Source organism: Chelonoidis abingdonii, chromosome 1 (assembly GCF_003597395.2).
Source record: "Chelonoidis abingdonii isolate Lonesome George chromosome 1, CheloAbing_2.0, whole genome shotgun sequence".
NCBI lineage: Eukaryota > Metazoa > Chordata > Testudines > Testudinidae > Chelonoidis > Chelonoidis abingdonii.
In genome coordinates, this window is record NC_133769.1 from 146,088,780 (window position 1) to 146,104,123 (window position 15,344).

Below are 15,344 nucleotides of genomic sequence, written 5' to 3' on the forward strand. Positions count from 1 at the left end.
TGCTTGACTAAGGAAATGGCTGATTTGAAGGAGCAGAGTATGAATGTGTAGTGGAGGAAGTCAGCCTGGCTATAGGATTTCCACCAGAGATGCTCTGCTGCAGGAAACTAGGCATGCTGGGGCTGAGGCAGGGCTGGGGGTTGGCAGACTGGACACTGCATTGGAAGAGTGGGCCTAAAGAGTCTAAGGTGCAGGAACCAACCTCCATGTTGCTGGGGGAAAGAAAAGAGAGGAGGGGCTAAGCAGGTCATTGAGATTGATGGACTGGAAGTCAAGGAAGGACCAGACAACGTGGCAAGAAGGAGGAGCCTGATAGGCAATGCTGAAAGTGACCAGGTGATGGCCAGAGTGGGGGAACTCAGCAACAGCAATATACAAAAGAGAGCTATGCTTGTTGAAGACCAGGCTGAGTGAATTTCCCTTTAGGAGAGCTGATCCAGGGCTGTAGGTCAGTGCAGCGGGGAAGGCAAGGTGACAGGCAGCTAAGAGCTTAGAAATTGAGCTTGTTTCTATTTTTTTAACAAATCCTCTTTCACTGGAAAATACTAATTTGTCAAAATTCAAACTGAGTGAAAGGTTGGTTTTGGCAAATTTTCTTTTTTAAAACAATTTTGAAAAAAGTTTCAAAATTGTTGAAATGTCCCATTTTGATATTTTTGAAATGGAAAATTCAAGTTTTGGGGTCAAAATGACTTTTTGTTTTGAAAGCAAGAGACCTTTTTACATTTCAATGTGCAAATCATAACTAAACATTTAGAACATTATGAAAACTGATCTAAAAAATGTTTCAATTTACCTGATCCAAAAATATTATGGCTCTTCAGTTTGTGAAAATTTTTGAAATTTCAGCGTTTCATTCCAGCTGAGTCTGGGAAAATTTATAGAAGTCTCAAACGTTCATGAACAAAAAGGAAAATTGCTTCCCTTCAAGCTCTAGTCAGACGGCCCATTAACATGGGTGATAAAGTCTCCAGGGATGAATGTGGAAAATTGTGATAAGAGGAAGAGAGAGATCCAGGAGCTGCCTGAAATCATAGAGAGAGGCTGAGGAGGAGGAGCTGGGTAGGCAGTAGCTGACAGTAACATAGAGGGGGAGAGGAGAGAAGAATAGGCTGGAGTGCTGCTCAAAGGAAAAGAAAATATGAGAGCACAGTAGTCCAACACACTCAGCTTGTTTCTTTAGGGTTGATTCAGGGACTGGATTGTGAGAGGAGGAGAGGCCTCTAAAACAGCAGCTGCTGAGGCAATGTCAGATGGAGGGATGCAGGTCTCTGTGAGACTGGAGCTGGAGTGAGTGAGAGATGAAAAGGTTGCGGATGTTTGTGATCTTTTTAGGGATGCAGTGGGCATTCTAGAGACAGCAAGAGGAGGAGAGAAGGAAAGGACCTGGACATGAGGTTAGGAATGGCGGCATGAGAAGGGGTGATGGGGATGGATGTGGAAAGCGGAGATGGTGGGAATGAAGGGGGACCGTGATTGGAGAAGTTGTAACCAGAAACTAAAAGGAGGAGGCAGAAGAGGATGTGGGATCTGGATGGGAAGGGGATAGAGATCAGGATGGAAGAGAAGCTGTTAGAGTTGGTGGGATCTGTGGAGGGGTGAAGGTAATAGAATGGGGAAATGGAGCCAGTGGTGAGGAGTTTAGGGTTGGGCGAGGAAGAGGGCAGATCTGTAATACACAAGAAGGTGTGATAAGAGCCATGGGCAAGTAACAGATGAACATGGTTAGTAAACAATAGAACAGTGAAATAATGAATGGAATCCAATTCAATCAGTAGCAGTGAATCAATAAGCAATGAGATGAGATGTGAGGTGAGTTAGTTAACAGTGAGTTAGTTATTCCTAGAGGTGGCCAGAAATTTTCCATTAGAATTTTTCTTTAACTGAAAATGTTGTTTCCTCAAAATCAAAATGTTCCCTGGGAAACTTTCAATTTTGCTAAATTTTTTCAATGTTGTGTTGGGAAAATAGAAATGAAATGTTTCATTTGGGATGTGTTCAACCCTGGTGGGAATATTTCAGACTGTAGAACTGACCCAAAATGTTACATTTCCAGTCAGTTCAACATTAATCTTCATTTCCCTCTTGTGGCACATTGCCTCATGGGAGTTCAGGCTCTGGTTCTCTCCTATGGGCTGGGCTCCCTGGCCAGACTAAATTTCCCCTTATACAGTGCAGTCTTCCCTCTAACTGGTGGCACAGTTGCCTCATGGTAGCCAGATGACTGCAGGTGCATGATGGAGCTTTAGTCTGGTCAGGGAACCCGGCCTATAAGGCAAAACAGAGGCATCAGAGGGAAATGAAGTTTAATGTTGACCTGGTTCAAAACAAAACAAATGAGGTCAGTTCGAAAACTGAAAGGAAACATTGCAATTTGGGAAAGTGGAAATTGTTTATTTAGATAAAAGGTGCCAAAATGAAATGTTTTGTCACGTTTCAGAACTTTTTGTCCCATGAAAATTTTCAGTATTTCCATATTTTGTCCTGATGCAGGATGAAAACAAATGTGTAGCTATCAGAGCTTCCTGAGGGACAGAGATTTCAATTTTCACTCAGCTCTAGTTATTTCTCTGAACAGTCGCGTGATGGGTGAAGATTCAGTGAACAGTCAGGTGAGAGGGACAGTAGCAGCAAGTGCACAGTCAGAGCAGTTGCCCTGAGAAGCTCATGTGGTTGTTAAGCAAAAGTCACAGAAGGTGTTGAAGGATTTAGCTGCAGGAGTCAGAGGAAGATGGCAGCAGCTCTGCAGGGCTTTGGAACAGCAAGAGAAGGGGTGAAGTGAGGAGGGTGAGTTCAGTTACTGGGCAAGGGCATGTAGACCAAGCTGTGAGTTCAGCCAGGTGACACAGGAGAAGGGGCAGCGAATGAGAGAGAAGGAAAGTTAGATAGTGCAGATCTGGAGAAAAAGCAAAAGTGAAGTGATACCAACCAGAGAGAGATTGGGCAGTGAAGGTTCATTTTTAAACCCTGTGCAGCCAGGATGTGTTGCCTTCCCCTGGGAGGGAGGAGGAAGATGGTGGTCAGGCTGGACTTCTTGATCTACATTTATTTTTTCAACCCTTGTTGGTGTCCTGTATATTCTATTTACATACAGTCTTTCCCCGAAAACACACTGTGTTAAAAGAAAATAGCGTAGGTTACAAGTTGAGCACTTGAAAGCTAGGAAATGCCAGAGTCAATGTGGCCTGGGCAATCCCTATGTGTGTGTAGATTACAATACAGTCTTTAATTATGTGATCACTTACTATTATTTCCACAGGAAAACACTGATCTCCCTTCTCCTTGTTCTCAGGGTACGCTGGGTACAGGCTGGCAAACGGCAGCACACGGTGTTCGGGGAGAGTGGAGCTTTTCCACGGAGGCACCTGGGGAACCCTCTGTGACTCCCAGTGGGATTTGCAGGCTGCCCACACCCTCTGCCAGCAGCTTAACTGTGGATTCGCCATGTTGATGCCAGCAGGGCAGCTCTTTGGCACAGGAAATGGGCCTGTCTGGAACGGCACGTTTGGCTGTGAGAGAAACGAATCTCGCCTGAGGGACTGTCCTGTTACTGCATTAGGCACCACTGAGTGTCCCCCTGGGAGCGAAGCCAGCGTGGTGTGTTCAGGTGAGCAGCTGCAATGGGAAAGAAAAGAATTGGGGATTGGGGAACATCCTCAGCCAGATCTTCACTGTGTGTCAATCGGCCAAGCTTCACTGGACTCAGTGAGGCTATGCTGATTTACAGCAGGTGGGGACCTGGTCCATAAATTGGTGCCTTGTCCCTGCACCAGCCAAGTCTGCTGGAACTGATGCCTCTGCAAAATACTTGTGGTGTCTTGAGTATGGAATGTACCAAGGAAACCAAATTCTGGTGCCTGGTCCTCCCTTCACAGTAACTGATGTGGATCAAGTGTCAGTTTGTGAATGTGCTGGTGTGGAATAGTCCCACAGCAGTTACTCTGTGGGGGCTAGCATTGAACATGAGTAACAATTCCTTCTTGTTCTCCACTCCCCTCCCTGCCGTTGCCATTAACACTGATCACTGCGCCACCTCGACACTCATTTTCCCTCGTGTTCAGGGTGCTCGGATGGCAGATTAGTGAACGGCACCGAGTGCTCTGGGAGAGTAGAGATCCGACATGGAGACACATGGGGAAGCCTCTGTGCCTCCCACTGGGATTTGCAAGATGCCAACGTCCTCTGCCATCAGCTTAACTGTGGATATGCCAAGTCGATCCAGGGAGGAGCCCATTTTGGAGAAGGGAACGGAACTGTATGGAGCGACACTTTTCATTGTGAAGGAACTGAATCCTGCCTGTGGGATTGTTCTCGCATGGCCCTGGGCAACCCCACCTGCTCCCCCAGAGACACAGCCAGGGTTATTTGCTCAGGTAAGTTTATTATAGACATGTATATGTTAGTTACAGAGCAGTGTACTGCCCAGATTAGGATCGTCATGAGTAGTCCCATTGACTACTGTACTCAAGGTAAGGAGGGGTATTGGAATGTTTCTCTCTTTGTTTAAGTTCTCCCAATCAGACACTTCTCCGGGTGCAATGAGGGGTGGCAAGGTGGATCCTAGCACTACGACAGAATGAACCGGAGAGAATGGCTCTGTTATAAACCTGGGGTTTGTGATTCATAGATTCCCTCAGTCCCAGCAGGGCTGACTCAGCCCTTCATCAGGTTGAAGCTGGTGTTGCAGAAGCAACCTATACGCAGAGATCTCATCCAAGCTGTGTGGCCGTTAGAATCCCATTTCACTCTGGAAAATTAGGTGTTTGCCCTGATGTTCCTGGCCAAAATGCCCCCACTTGCCATCCCATTTGTGTGCTGGTGGGCTGCAGCCCTCAGCTGCAGAGCTTGCTCAGTGGGTGTGTAGGTTGATCATTAATTCCTCACAACACTTCAGGAAAATAGTCATTTCTTTGCAAAAGATCCTGGTTTTCAGGAAACTTCAGATGGCTGCAGAGCTTGGCGCCTGAGCTAGCTGGGAACTTTCAGAAAGATCCTGCTCTTAGTGAGAGGAGCTGGTGCTTTGATGAAGATCCTTCTCTACAATGCAACACAAATACTGCAGGGGTCATTTTTCCTGCAGGCTTCTCCAAAGATTTTCCCTCATCCAACTTCAAAAACTGCCTCATGCCACATTGGAGAACAACAGTAGCTGATAGGTGGCAGATTATCTGAGACCTACCCATAGTGGCATAGGCCAAGATTTTTAAAGGTATTTAGGTAATTCTGCACTGATTGAGGAGCCTAACTCTCATTTTCTAAAAGGATTTAGGCACTGACCAGCCTTAATCAATAGGATCCATAGGCTTCACATCCCTGAGCATTGTAGCTGTGCCAGCCTAACCCCCAGTGTAGACAACAATAGAAGAATTCTTCCATTGACCTAGCTAACACCAGTCAGAGAGGTGGATTACCTACAGCAATAGTAAAACCCCTTCTGTCACTCCAAGAAGCATCTACAGTACGGTAATACAGTGTCATAGGTGGAATGCTGTAGTTGTGTCACTGTAGCACCTGTAGTGCAGACATAACCTTAGTAAAACAAACATTTAATGCACACCAAAAGCATTGTAAATAGTATTTGGAATACTATGAATAACTGAAAAAAAATCTATTAGACAGTAAATCTACTGGTTTTCCTTATACAGCCTTTCCCCCTTGTTTGTTGCAAACATTCAAATATAAGGTTTCAACTTAACGTGTTCTATACTTCAGCACACACATCTAAACACATTCCTCACGGATCTTCTCTCGGAGATTTCTCAGGCTTTCCAGTGCTGTCATAACATGTAGTGTGCATCACCTGGTTTCTTTTGAGTTTGACAAATGGCAGTACCTCAGTCATTTCAAACACTTCAGAACTTGGTCAGCAACCAACCAGTCTGAGGATCTCAGCAGCTAGCACTGCTCCAGCCCTTGAGCTAAGAGCTCACTGGCTCTCAGTTGCTGGTGAAACAGAAATCTGTAGCCTGTATTCAATGTGGTACGGGGATTGGATGCAGCCCTCACAGCAGACAGATCTCAGTCCTTCATCTATCAGCTGCTGAGTCCACAAGGCTGCATTTGATATAAAAAAAATTAGGTTGACCAAGCTACATTGCTTAGGGGTATGAAAAATCCGCTTCTTAGAGTGATATAGGTAAGTCGACTTAACCCTCGGTATAGAGAGCACTAGGCTGAAAAAAAATTCTTCCATAAACCTAGCTATTGCCTCTTGGGAAAGTGGATTAACACCAGTGATGGGAGAACCCCTGCCATTGGCCTAGGTAGTGTCTACACTGAAGGACTACAGAGGTGTAGTTGCAGCGCTGCAGCTGTACTACTGTAGCCTTTCAAGTGCGGACAAGCTCTTTAATTCCACTATTTTTAACCCTTCTCCTATTGCAGTCTATTGGCTCTGCCCTCAGAGGGTGACTAGGGTGTGACCTGCCAGGTTGGTTGCCCACAATGTAACAGAGGCCCAGAGTATCCAGCTACAATCCCGTGTCCCCTCCCCACTGCGTCTTTCCCTTCCTGTCGGAGAAACAAAGTCAAATGCTGCAGTGCGAAGCACATGGGTCACATTGAGCCAGATATTCTGTGCTGTAAGTGAGGGAAGAGTACACTGGGTCCGATTCTCACTAATCCCAGCTACTCAGCGTAACGGAGCCTTAGTGGGAGAATCAGACCATACGTAACTTAGTCTGCAGAAGAGAAGAGTGAGGCGGGATTTGATAGCAGCCTTCACTTCCCCGAAGGGGGGTTCCAAAGTCAACAGAGCTCGGCTGATCTCAGTGCTAGCAGATGACAGAACAAGGAGTAATGGTTTCAAGCTGCAGTGTGGGAGGTTTAGGTAGGATATTAGGAAACACTTTTTCACTAGGAGAGTGGTGAAGCCACTGGAATGGGTTACCTAGGGAGGTGGTGGAATCTCCTTCCTTAGAGGTTTTTAAGGTCAGGCTTGACAAAGCCCTGGCTGGGATGATTTAGCTGGAGTTGGTCCTGCTTTGAGCAGGTGGTGGGACTAGATGACCTCCTGATGTCCCTTCTGTCACGAACTTACAGATCGTGCCCACTCTTGGCCCTATGCAGTCCGTGGGGGGTGCCCCTTTCAGTGAGACAGCCCTTCTCGGGGATCCACACTCTCTCAGAGTCAGGCCCCTCCACCTCCTGGTGCCACACCTCTCTGAGCCTTAGTACGTCTGTCTCTGCCGTGGGCCGCCTCCGGGAGTCCACACACTCTGGACCCCCTAAGCCTCCTCACCCTCGAAGGGGTTGATGCAACCCTGTTCTCTAGACCGGAGTGACTTTCAGCCAGCATAAAACAGGAGAGTTTATTGAGAATTGAACACAGCACAGGAAACTTTCAGGGCCTCAGGCCTGGCCTCCCTCAGCACAGCATATCCCAGTCCCCCTGCATCCAGGTGGGCTCTGCCTGCTTCCCCTCACCAGCCCCAAGCGACTCTGCTTTCCAGCTGGGCCTCTGATATCCCCAGCCTCAAGGCCCGCCTCTGTCCATTGTCTTCTTTCCAGGTAAACAGGGTCATAAACAGGGAGGCCTGGGTCTCCTCTCCTCTCCGCTCTCGTCTGGCTGGAACCGGCTGGACAGGTCACTGGGGTCCTCTCTCTGCACCCCATTGTCCTCCCACTGGCCAGAACCGGCTGTGTCTCCTGAGTTGGGTCTCCGGGTCACCAGTCACCTGGGTCTCCGACCTCCAGGCCATCTGCTGGGGTCCCGAGTCCCTCTCCGGTCCTGTGTAACAACAAACTCCCTCTCCCCTCACCTTGTTAAACCAGTAACACCCAGGGACATTGAGTCTCACCTCCTGTGCATGCAAACCACAGGAAAACACAGAAAACCCCAAGAAACCCCCCACTTTGTCACACCTTCCAACCCTGATATTCTATGTAACTTTAATAGAAAAGAATAGTTGACTCCCTGTCTTATGTGCACCGTTAAGCCCATCCTGTGCTATGAATCACTACCGACCTGCCTATGTATATTTATTTAGGAAATTTTAACTGGTTTACAAATCATGTTTTGGGATCACATTGGTTCCTTTGAAATGCAAGGTGCTGTATACACTGTATAAAAAAATCTCCAATGGCAGTAAATATATGAAAGGGTTTTTGCTTCTCCCACAAGGAACGTCAACAACTATATGCTCACGGTGGACAAAATTTTAAAATGAAATATATATCTATACATAAATGTTTAAGAAAAAATGGGTCCTTCTTCCTCATTGACCAGAGGTCACGCATGCCTCCAAACATCATCTCCAGCCAAGCCAATAGCTAAAATTCTTGGAAAAGGAAACTCAAGTGTTCAGAGTTGCAGACCTGGCATGGAAAAACCCTGCTGAGTGCAGAAAAGCCTTTTTTATATTAGCTCCTTATGAGTTTGGAGCTGAGGTGGTGATCACAGGTCACCAATGTGCATTGAACAGTGAAAACAGGGCAGAGTTTTCTTTAAAGGAGCCACGTGTCCTGGCAGTCTGGATCTGGGAATTGTAGCAGTGAAGCAGGCCAATACCCAGACTCCTGTTGTAAATCACAGCTATCTGGCAGTGCTGCCAATATAAGTGCATTGTGTGAGCATGGAGGCCTTTTACACTGGGCACTTTGGTAACCAGGGACCTGGTCTGCCAGGTGTTCCTGAGCACCTTCCATTCACATTAACTCCAGAGAGAAGTGAGAGCACTCTTACAGGAGGGACCCAGCTCCATACAGGATCTGGACTCAGAGCTGCGGAAGCCTTCCCCACCATCACCCCCTGCATTTCTGAGTAGAGAGATAAATGGAGCCCTTGAAATAGGTTGTTCCCTGTAACACTGCACAGCAGTGAGCATTGTCTTTCACTTGCCACAGAACCTGTGTTTCACATCACATCTGTGCATTATTTCTAATGCAGTATCAGCAGGAAGTTTTATTCAGTGTATTTCCTGTCTCTCTGAACCCAGGTTGTTCTGAGTCACTCAGGCTGTTGAATGGAGAGAGCCAGTGTGATGGCAGAGTTGAGATTTCCCTCCATGGTGTGTGGGGCAGAGTGCTGGATGACCAGTGGGACTTGAACGATGCCGGCGTGGTGTGCAGGCAGCTCCAGTGCGGGGTCGCTGAGAAAGCTTATAACCCTCCTAAGTCTGAGAGAGGAAAGGGCCCTGTGAGGCTGAGAAGGGTCCAGTGTGCAGGAAATGAGACTCGTCTGACTCTCTGTGACAACTCCACATCTGAGACAGCCCAGGCAGGAATTGCTGAGGACGTCGGTGTAATTTGTTCAGGTGACTTAGTGTGAAAATCTTATAAATATCCTATCCTTGTTCAATGGGAACATGACCCATCCCAGGGCCTGCCTCCACCCCACCTTGTGCTCTGATCCGAGCAGTCCTTGAAATGATGTGGATCTGAGGTTCAAACTGTGACCCATTTATAGTAAAAATATCTTGCTATATACAGAAAAAGCATTGCCACATAATAAAATGCAGCAACCTCCACCCGTCCTGTCTCTCTGTCTCATCTATTTTTATGTATTGGAGCTGATAAAAAAAAATGTTGATGAAAAATCTTCACAATAAGATAACTGATTTGCACAGAATGTCTGTTTCCATTGAAAATGTTCAGATTTTTGTTGAAGAATCCAAATTTAGTTGCAGAAGAGAAAAAAAATATTCACGGTCATCTAAATATTTTGTGGGAAATAACAATGAATTTCCCGAGAAGTTCTAGTGTATATAGTGGCTTATTTATGTTAAAGTCTTAACAATTGTGCTGTCTTGGATCAGAAAACAACAGTAAGAAAAGGAAGTCACATGTAACCTGTTTTGACCAAGAGTGCCATGGATAATGGTTCTTGGCTACATACCCGAAGGGACTTGGGTGTTGCAAGGCCTGACTCCTAGGTGTCTTGCCACCCAATGAGATCCTCAGCTCTGAGTTACATGCCCAGCTCCCCGTACAATACATGGGGAGAGTTAGACACCTCAGAAGCCTGCAAGCTAAAGAGGGAACAACCTAAACTTGCCAGCAGTGAAATGCCAAGGAAGGGAGCAGGACATAGATACACAAAGTTATTTAGATGCCTAACTGCCGTTGATCTCAGGGACCTCAGGCCCCTGACACACAGGTCAGAGGTAGGCACTTATCTCTGCTCAGGACTCTCAGCCACAAACTCACTCCTGGAGCTAGGCATGTAAGCCAGGTCAGCTCTCTCATCTCCCCATTTTATCCATAACCCAGTGGTTAAAGCACTCAACTAGGATGCGGAAAATCCATGTTCAAATCCCTGCTCTTCCTGCTTTGGAGCAGGGATGAGAACACAGGTGAGTGCTCTAGTTACTATAGATTATAGGATATGCTGGGGTGGGTCTCTCCTGCTGGAAATGTTCCACTTTGTACAAATAACTGGTCACTGAATCAGAGAAAAAGTAAGAGAGTGACTCTAGTCTGGTGGCCAGGGCACTTGTCTGGAATGGGGGAAGGTCAATTCCCTGTTTCAATAAATATGTAACGAGTTATATATTATGTATTTATAAAGAGGCAGTTAGGTATCTAAGTAATTTTGTGGCTCTAATCCTCTGTTACTTAGGAAATACATCAAAGTTACTGTTCTAATGTGACATTAAGTCCTAATCTTATAACTCTGCAATTTTCCTTCATTTAAAAACGGAGGAAAGGAATCTGTGATGGGATTTTTTCATTGTTCTTGCTTGCAGATGACTATTGAACAAGATAATTCTATTATTCCTTTTGATGATATATTATTTATTTTAAGACTCCACAGTAAAAGCAAACATAGGACCATAACACTAGTGTCCCTGGGATCCTTCAAGTAACACATCCCTATATCATGCACTCTGTGTTACTGCACTGAAATCATTTTTCATGCCCATTGCAACTGCAGGGTAACTAAGGCACCTTAAGGGTCCATTCCTGCTCCCATTGTGTCAGTGGGAGTGTCACAGCTGATTTCAGCAGGGTCGAATTGGGCCCTAAGTGTCTGGGACTTCATTGTAGATACATGGATCCAATTGCCTTTCTTTCACTATATTTCTGAAATAAATTGCTTCCATGTCTGCTTTCTCTAATCCTCTGGTGTCTACCCGGTTCTATAGCAATTTAAGACTATTTGTTTTTTGTTAAATTTATTGTCTAATAATTCCTTAAACAACTTGATGCTTATCCTTTAAGAACAGTTTGAAAATATTCAGACTTTCCAGTAAGGGCCGATTCTGCATTTCCTTAGTCTGACTAGTTCCTCTCACCCATAAGATGGGCCCTACCAAATTCACGGCCATGAAAAACATGTTATGGCCTGTGAAATCTGGTCTTTTGGGTGTGTTTACCCAATACTATACAGCTTTCATGGGGGAGACCAGCGTTTTTCAAATTGGGGGTCCTGAACCAAAAGGGAGTTTGGGAGGAGGTCACAAGGTTATTTTTTTTTTGAGGGGGTATCACCACCCTTATTTCTGTGCTGCCTTCAGAGCTGAGCAGCCACAGAGTGGCAGCTGTTGGCCGTTTGCCCAGATCTGAAGGCAGTCCCCTGCCAGTAGCAGTGCAGAAGTAAGAGTGGCAATACCATACCATACCATACCACCATTACTTCTGTGCTGCTGCCTTCAAAACTGGGTGGCTGGAGAGTGGTGGCTGCTGACTGAGGGCTCAGCTCTGCAGGCAGCAGTGCAGAAGTAAGGGTGACAATACTGTACCATACCATCCTTACTTCTGTGCTGCTGCTCGCAGTGGCTCTGCCTTCAAAGTTGGGCTCCTGGCCAGTAGCAGTGCAAAAGTAAGAGTAGCAGTACCGCAACCCCCCATCCTCCCCTACAATAATCTTGCAACCCCCCCAACTCGTTTTTGGGTCAGGATTCCTGTAATTACAACACTGTGAAATTTCAGATTTAAATTGCTGAAATAATGAAATATATGATTTTTAAAATCCCATGGCCATGGAATTGATCAAAATGGACCCTGAATTTGGTAATTCCCTACCCATAAGGGTTACTCAGATGAGTAAGGAGTTCAGAATTAGGTCCTTACACTCACTCAGTGTTTATCAAAGCTGCTCTCTAAAAATCTTCCTCATTTCCTTATATTACAGCCTTCTTTTCTTTTCTGTGTTTCTTGCAAAGACAGATTATTTAAAGTATTTCAGTATCTCAGCCATTGCATCATTAATTTGCCTGGAAGCTGTTCAGCTATTATTATATTGCATATTAACAACTGAGATTCATCCTTGCAGGAAGTAGGCGGATCAGATTGGTGAACGGGACAGGTCGCTGTGCCGGGAGAGTGGAGATTTATTACAGTGGCAGCTGGGGGACAGTCTGTGATGATTTCTGGGATCTGTCAGACTCCAATGTCATTTGCAAACAATTGGGATGTGGACATGCCATCAATGCAACTATCTCCGCTCATTATGGGCAAGGATCCGGGGAGATCTGGCTGGACGATGTGAATTGCTCTGGGAATGAATCCGATCTCTGGTCATGTCCTTCCAGGGGCTGGGGCCAGCACAACTGCAGACACAAAGAGGACGCAGGAGTTCTCTGCTCAGGTCTGTTCTGTGAATGCTCTTGTGAACCTAGTTACCAGGCAATTTAATGAAGAGGGAAGATACTTGAGGAGAAAGCTGAGTGATTTAGACTCTCCCTTGCTGTCTCTCCTACCTACCTACAGAGATCATGATTAAAAAGTCACCATTTACCATCAGTTCCCACCCAGGGGTATTGGAGATATTGAAGCATATCTCTAGTGTTGGGAGGCCAGTCAGTGCTGTATTGCAGGTATTGGTGTGTGTAACTGCTGGGAACCGGTGACTTTTCAGAGGTGACTGTTGTTTTCTAATGGGCCTGTGATGTCCAGAAGAATCTCTGATTCTTGGAGTGATTGTCTCTGGCACTTGTGTCTGCAAAATAATGCACAGCATTGTTAGCAATCGCTGGGATTTCACTCTTTACAGACCAATTCTTTTTAGAATCGAAGATTTAAATTCCTTTTTTGTGCATTTCCTTCTAGATTTCACAGATCTGAGGCTGGTGAGCGACAGTGACTGTGCTGGGCGACTGGAAGTTTTCTATAATGGGACGTGGGGAAGTGTTTGCACCAATCAGATGTCTGGAGACACCCCAGCAATTGTCTGCAAACAGCTGAACTGTGGAAATGGAGGGCAGATTGCAAGAGACTTTGAATATGGAGCAGGTTCTGGTCCCACGTGGCTGGACCATGTTGCATGCAGTAAGCAACACAGCTCCCTCTGGGAGTGCCCGTCAGAGCCCTGGGATCCAATGTCATGTGATAACCGAGCAGAAGAGACCCATATTTCTTGCAGTGGTAATTCTGAAACTGTCTGTGCACATCCATGCACCCTCTATGTGTTTAACTCATTGAAAGGAAGTTATCGAAATTTTGCGTGTATTTACTTTTCAGAATAGACAGTTTTACATTCTCAGCAGTGACACAGACATATTTTCATTGTCCAGTCTAGGAATGAGAATGAGGCCCATGGAAAACAACAGGGGAATTAGTTATTTATACAAGCTGTGTTACACACAGTGCAAGCACCTAGCCCACAAATGCCTCCCATTAGCTAGCATCATTTGAGAATCTCTGTGGTTATCCTTTTGGGCTAAACAATCAGAGATGAGCCCAGTGTCAGTGACCAGGACATAGGCAGTTGTGGTGAGTGATTGAAGCAGGAGTCAGGTACAGTGGGTAGAGCAGGAGCTGGTATTCAGAACTCAGAGCCAGGGGCCAGAGCCAAAGTCAGAAGTCAGGAATAAGAGGCAAGAGTCAGGATCGGGTTACCTGGAGCAAGGCAAGGGCGGGATAAGTCTGGGGTCAAAGCAAGAGCAAGGCTGGGTACAAGGCAGGAGCAGGAGGTATTGCAGCTGTGGGAAATGCTTTGAGCAGTTGCTGAGTGGCTGCTGTGGCTGCTGGACTCAAGAACTGCACTGTAGACCTTTCCCACCTATCAGGCAGCCTACTACAGGCCAGCTGCACTTGTTAGGCTGCCTGGAGACTGCTCTGCTGCAGGTGCTGATTCCTGAAACCCTACCTGTGAAATCTGGGTCAGGATCAGAATTCCCCAAAAGTGTGTCTGTGTGTAGGTACGTTGGGGGTGCTCTAGTCACCACAGTATGGAGCCTCCTCCTGGTTGTTCTGGGGACTAGCTCGCCAGGTCAATGCCTCTCCCCATGGTTGCAAACCATCCTTCTGTCTCTGTCTTTCTGTCTGCAGCTGCTCTCTTGATCCAGGAGCTGCTGTGGTCTCTTCGTGACTCAGCCTTCCAGCTAGGTCACTATTGTGGTTTGCACTTCTGGGTGGGGGGAGTCTCTTCTCCCAGACAGGCTCAGCCAGTCTTCCTATGGTGCCACTTCCCCAGTGGCTGGTTGGGGAAACCAGGCCCCCACTCTACCCCAGGGTCTGGCTCAAGGACCCTCTAGTCAGTAGTCAAGGTTTGTTCCATCCCATATTTTGCTGCATTTCCCTAAGCACTTGCCTAATCTTCTTGCTATCTCTTTGTTCTCTGTGTCTATCAGCGTTCCCGCTACCTCCTCCTAGGGATTTAGATTTAAGCTTATGAAATTTCTGTAATTTAGAGGTTTAATATACCAATAACCTTACTCTCTTCCTACGTCCCACATGCTTCTCAGTCTACATCATAATTTTCAATCCATAGGAAGAAAAGAAAAACCATCTCAGACCCTGTTTGCTGAATGCCCGAATTCTACAAGCTGCACAGGTATCTCTGCTTCTCACTGTCTCACTCTTGGTCCCTAAGGACTTTCCCAGCTGTCTCAGTAACATGTGAGGTTTCTGCATTTCCAGACCAGGAGAAGTTACGTGTCGTGGAAGGAGAGGACAGATGCTCGGGCAGAGTGGAGGTTTGGTACCATGGTTCCTGGGGAACAGTTTGTGATGACTTCTGGGACATGGCAGATGCTAACGTTGTCTGTAAACAACTGGGCTGTGGATCTGCTGTATCTGCCCCGGGTGAGGCTGCATTTGGCGAGGGGACTGGTCCCATCTGGGTGGAGATGTTGAACTGCAGAGGGACAGAATCATCTCTCTGGGACTGTCCTGCCAAGCCCTGGGGTGAGAGTAACTGTGACCATAAGGAAGATGCTGCTGTGAATTGCTCAGGTGAGTGAGAGGAGTGTGCCACAGCGGCACACTGACCCAGAGGACACCCTGGGCTGCCTGCTGCCGCTGCCACCAGCAGCTCAGACTCCCTCTCCATCCCAGCAGCAGCGGCCGCTCAATCACTTAAAAAAAAATTGAGGGCACTGATTTTTGGTGCCCCCAAATCTTGGCGCCCTAGGCCACCACCTAATCCGCCTAAATGGTTGCACCGGCCCTGCACATAACCC

General features: G+C 46.6%; 1 protein-coding gene across 1 annotated transcript in view; it reads left to right on the forward strand.

Annotated features, from left to right (window-relative positions):
* The window catches only part of LOC116837067 (antigen WC1.1-like), a 63,052-nt gene that overhangs the window by 36,132 nt on the left and 11,576 nt on the right, over positions 1 to 15,344 (forward strand). Inside the window, exons 4-10 of the mRNA XM_075071036.1 lie at positions 3,293 to 3,607; positions 4,062 to 4,373; positions 8,937 to 9,254; positions 12,215 to 12,529; positions 12,991 to 13,305; positions 14,654 to 14,716; positions 14,803 to 15,117. Of these exons, the coding sequence (XP_074927137.1) occupies positions 3,293 to 3,607; positions 4,062 to 4,373; positions 8,937 to 9,254; positions 12,215 to 12,529; positions 12,991 to 13,305; positions 14,654 to 14,716; positions 14,803 to 15,117 (1,953 nt within the window). The remainder of the gene's footprint in view (positions 1 to 3,292; positions 3,608 to 4,061; positions 4,374 to 8,936; positions 9,255 to 12,214; positions 12,530 to 12,990; positions 13,306 to 14,653; positions 14,717 to 14,802; positions 15,118 to 15,344) is intronic.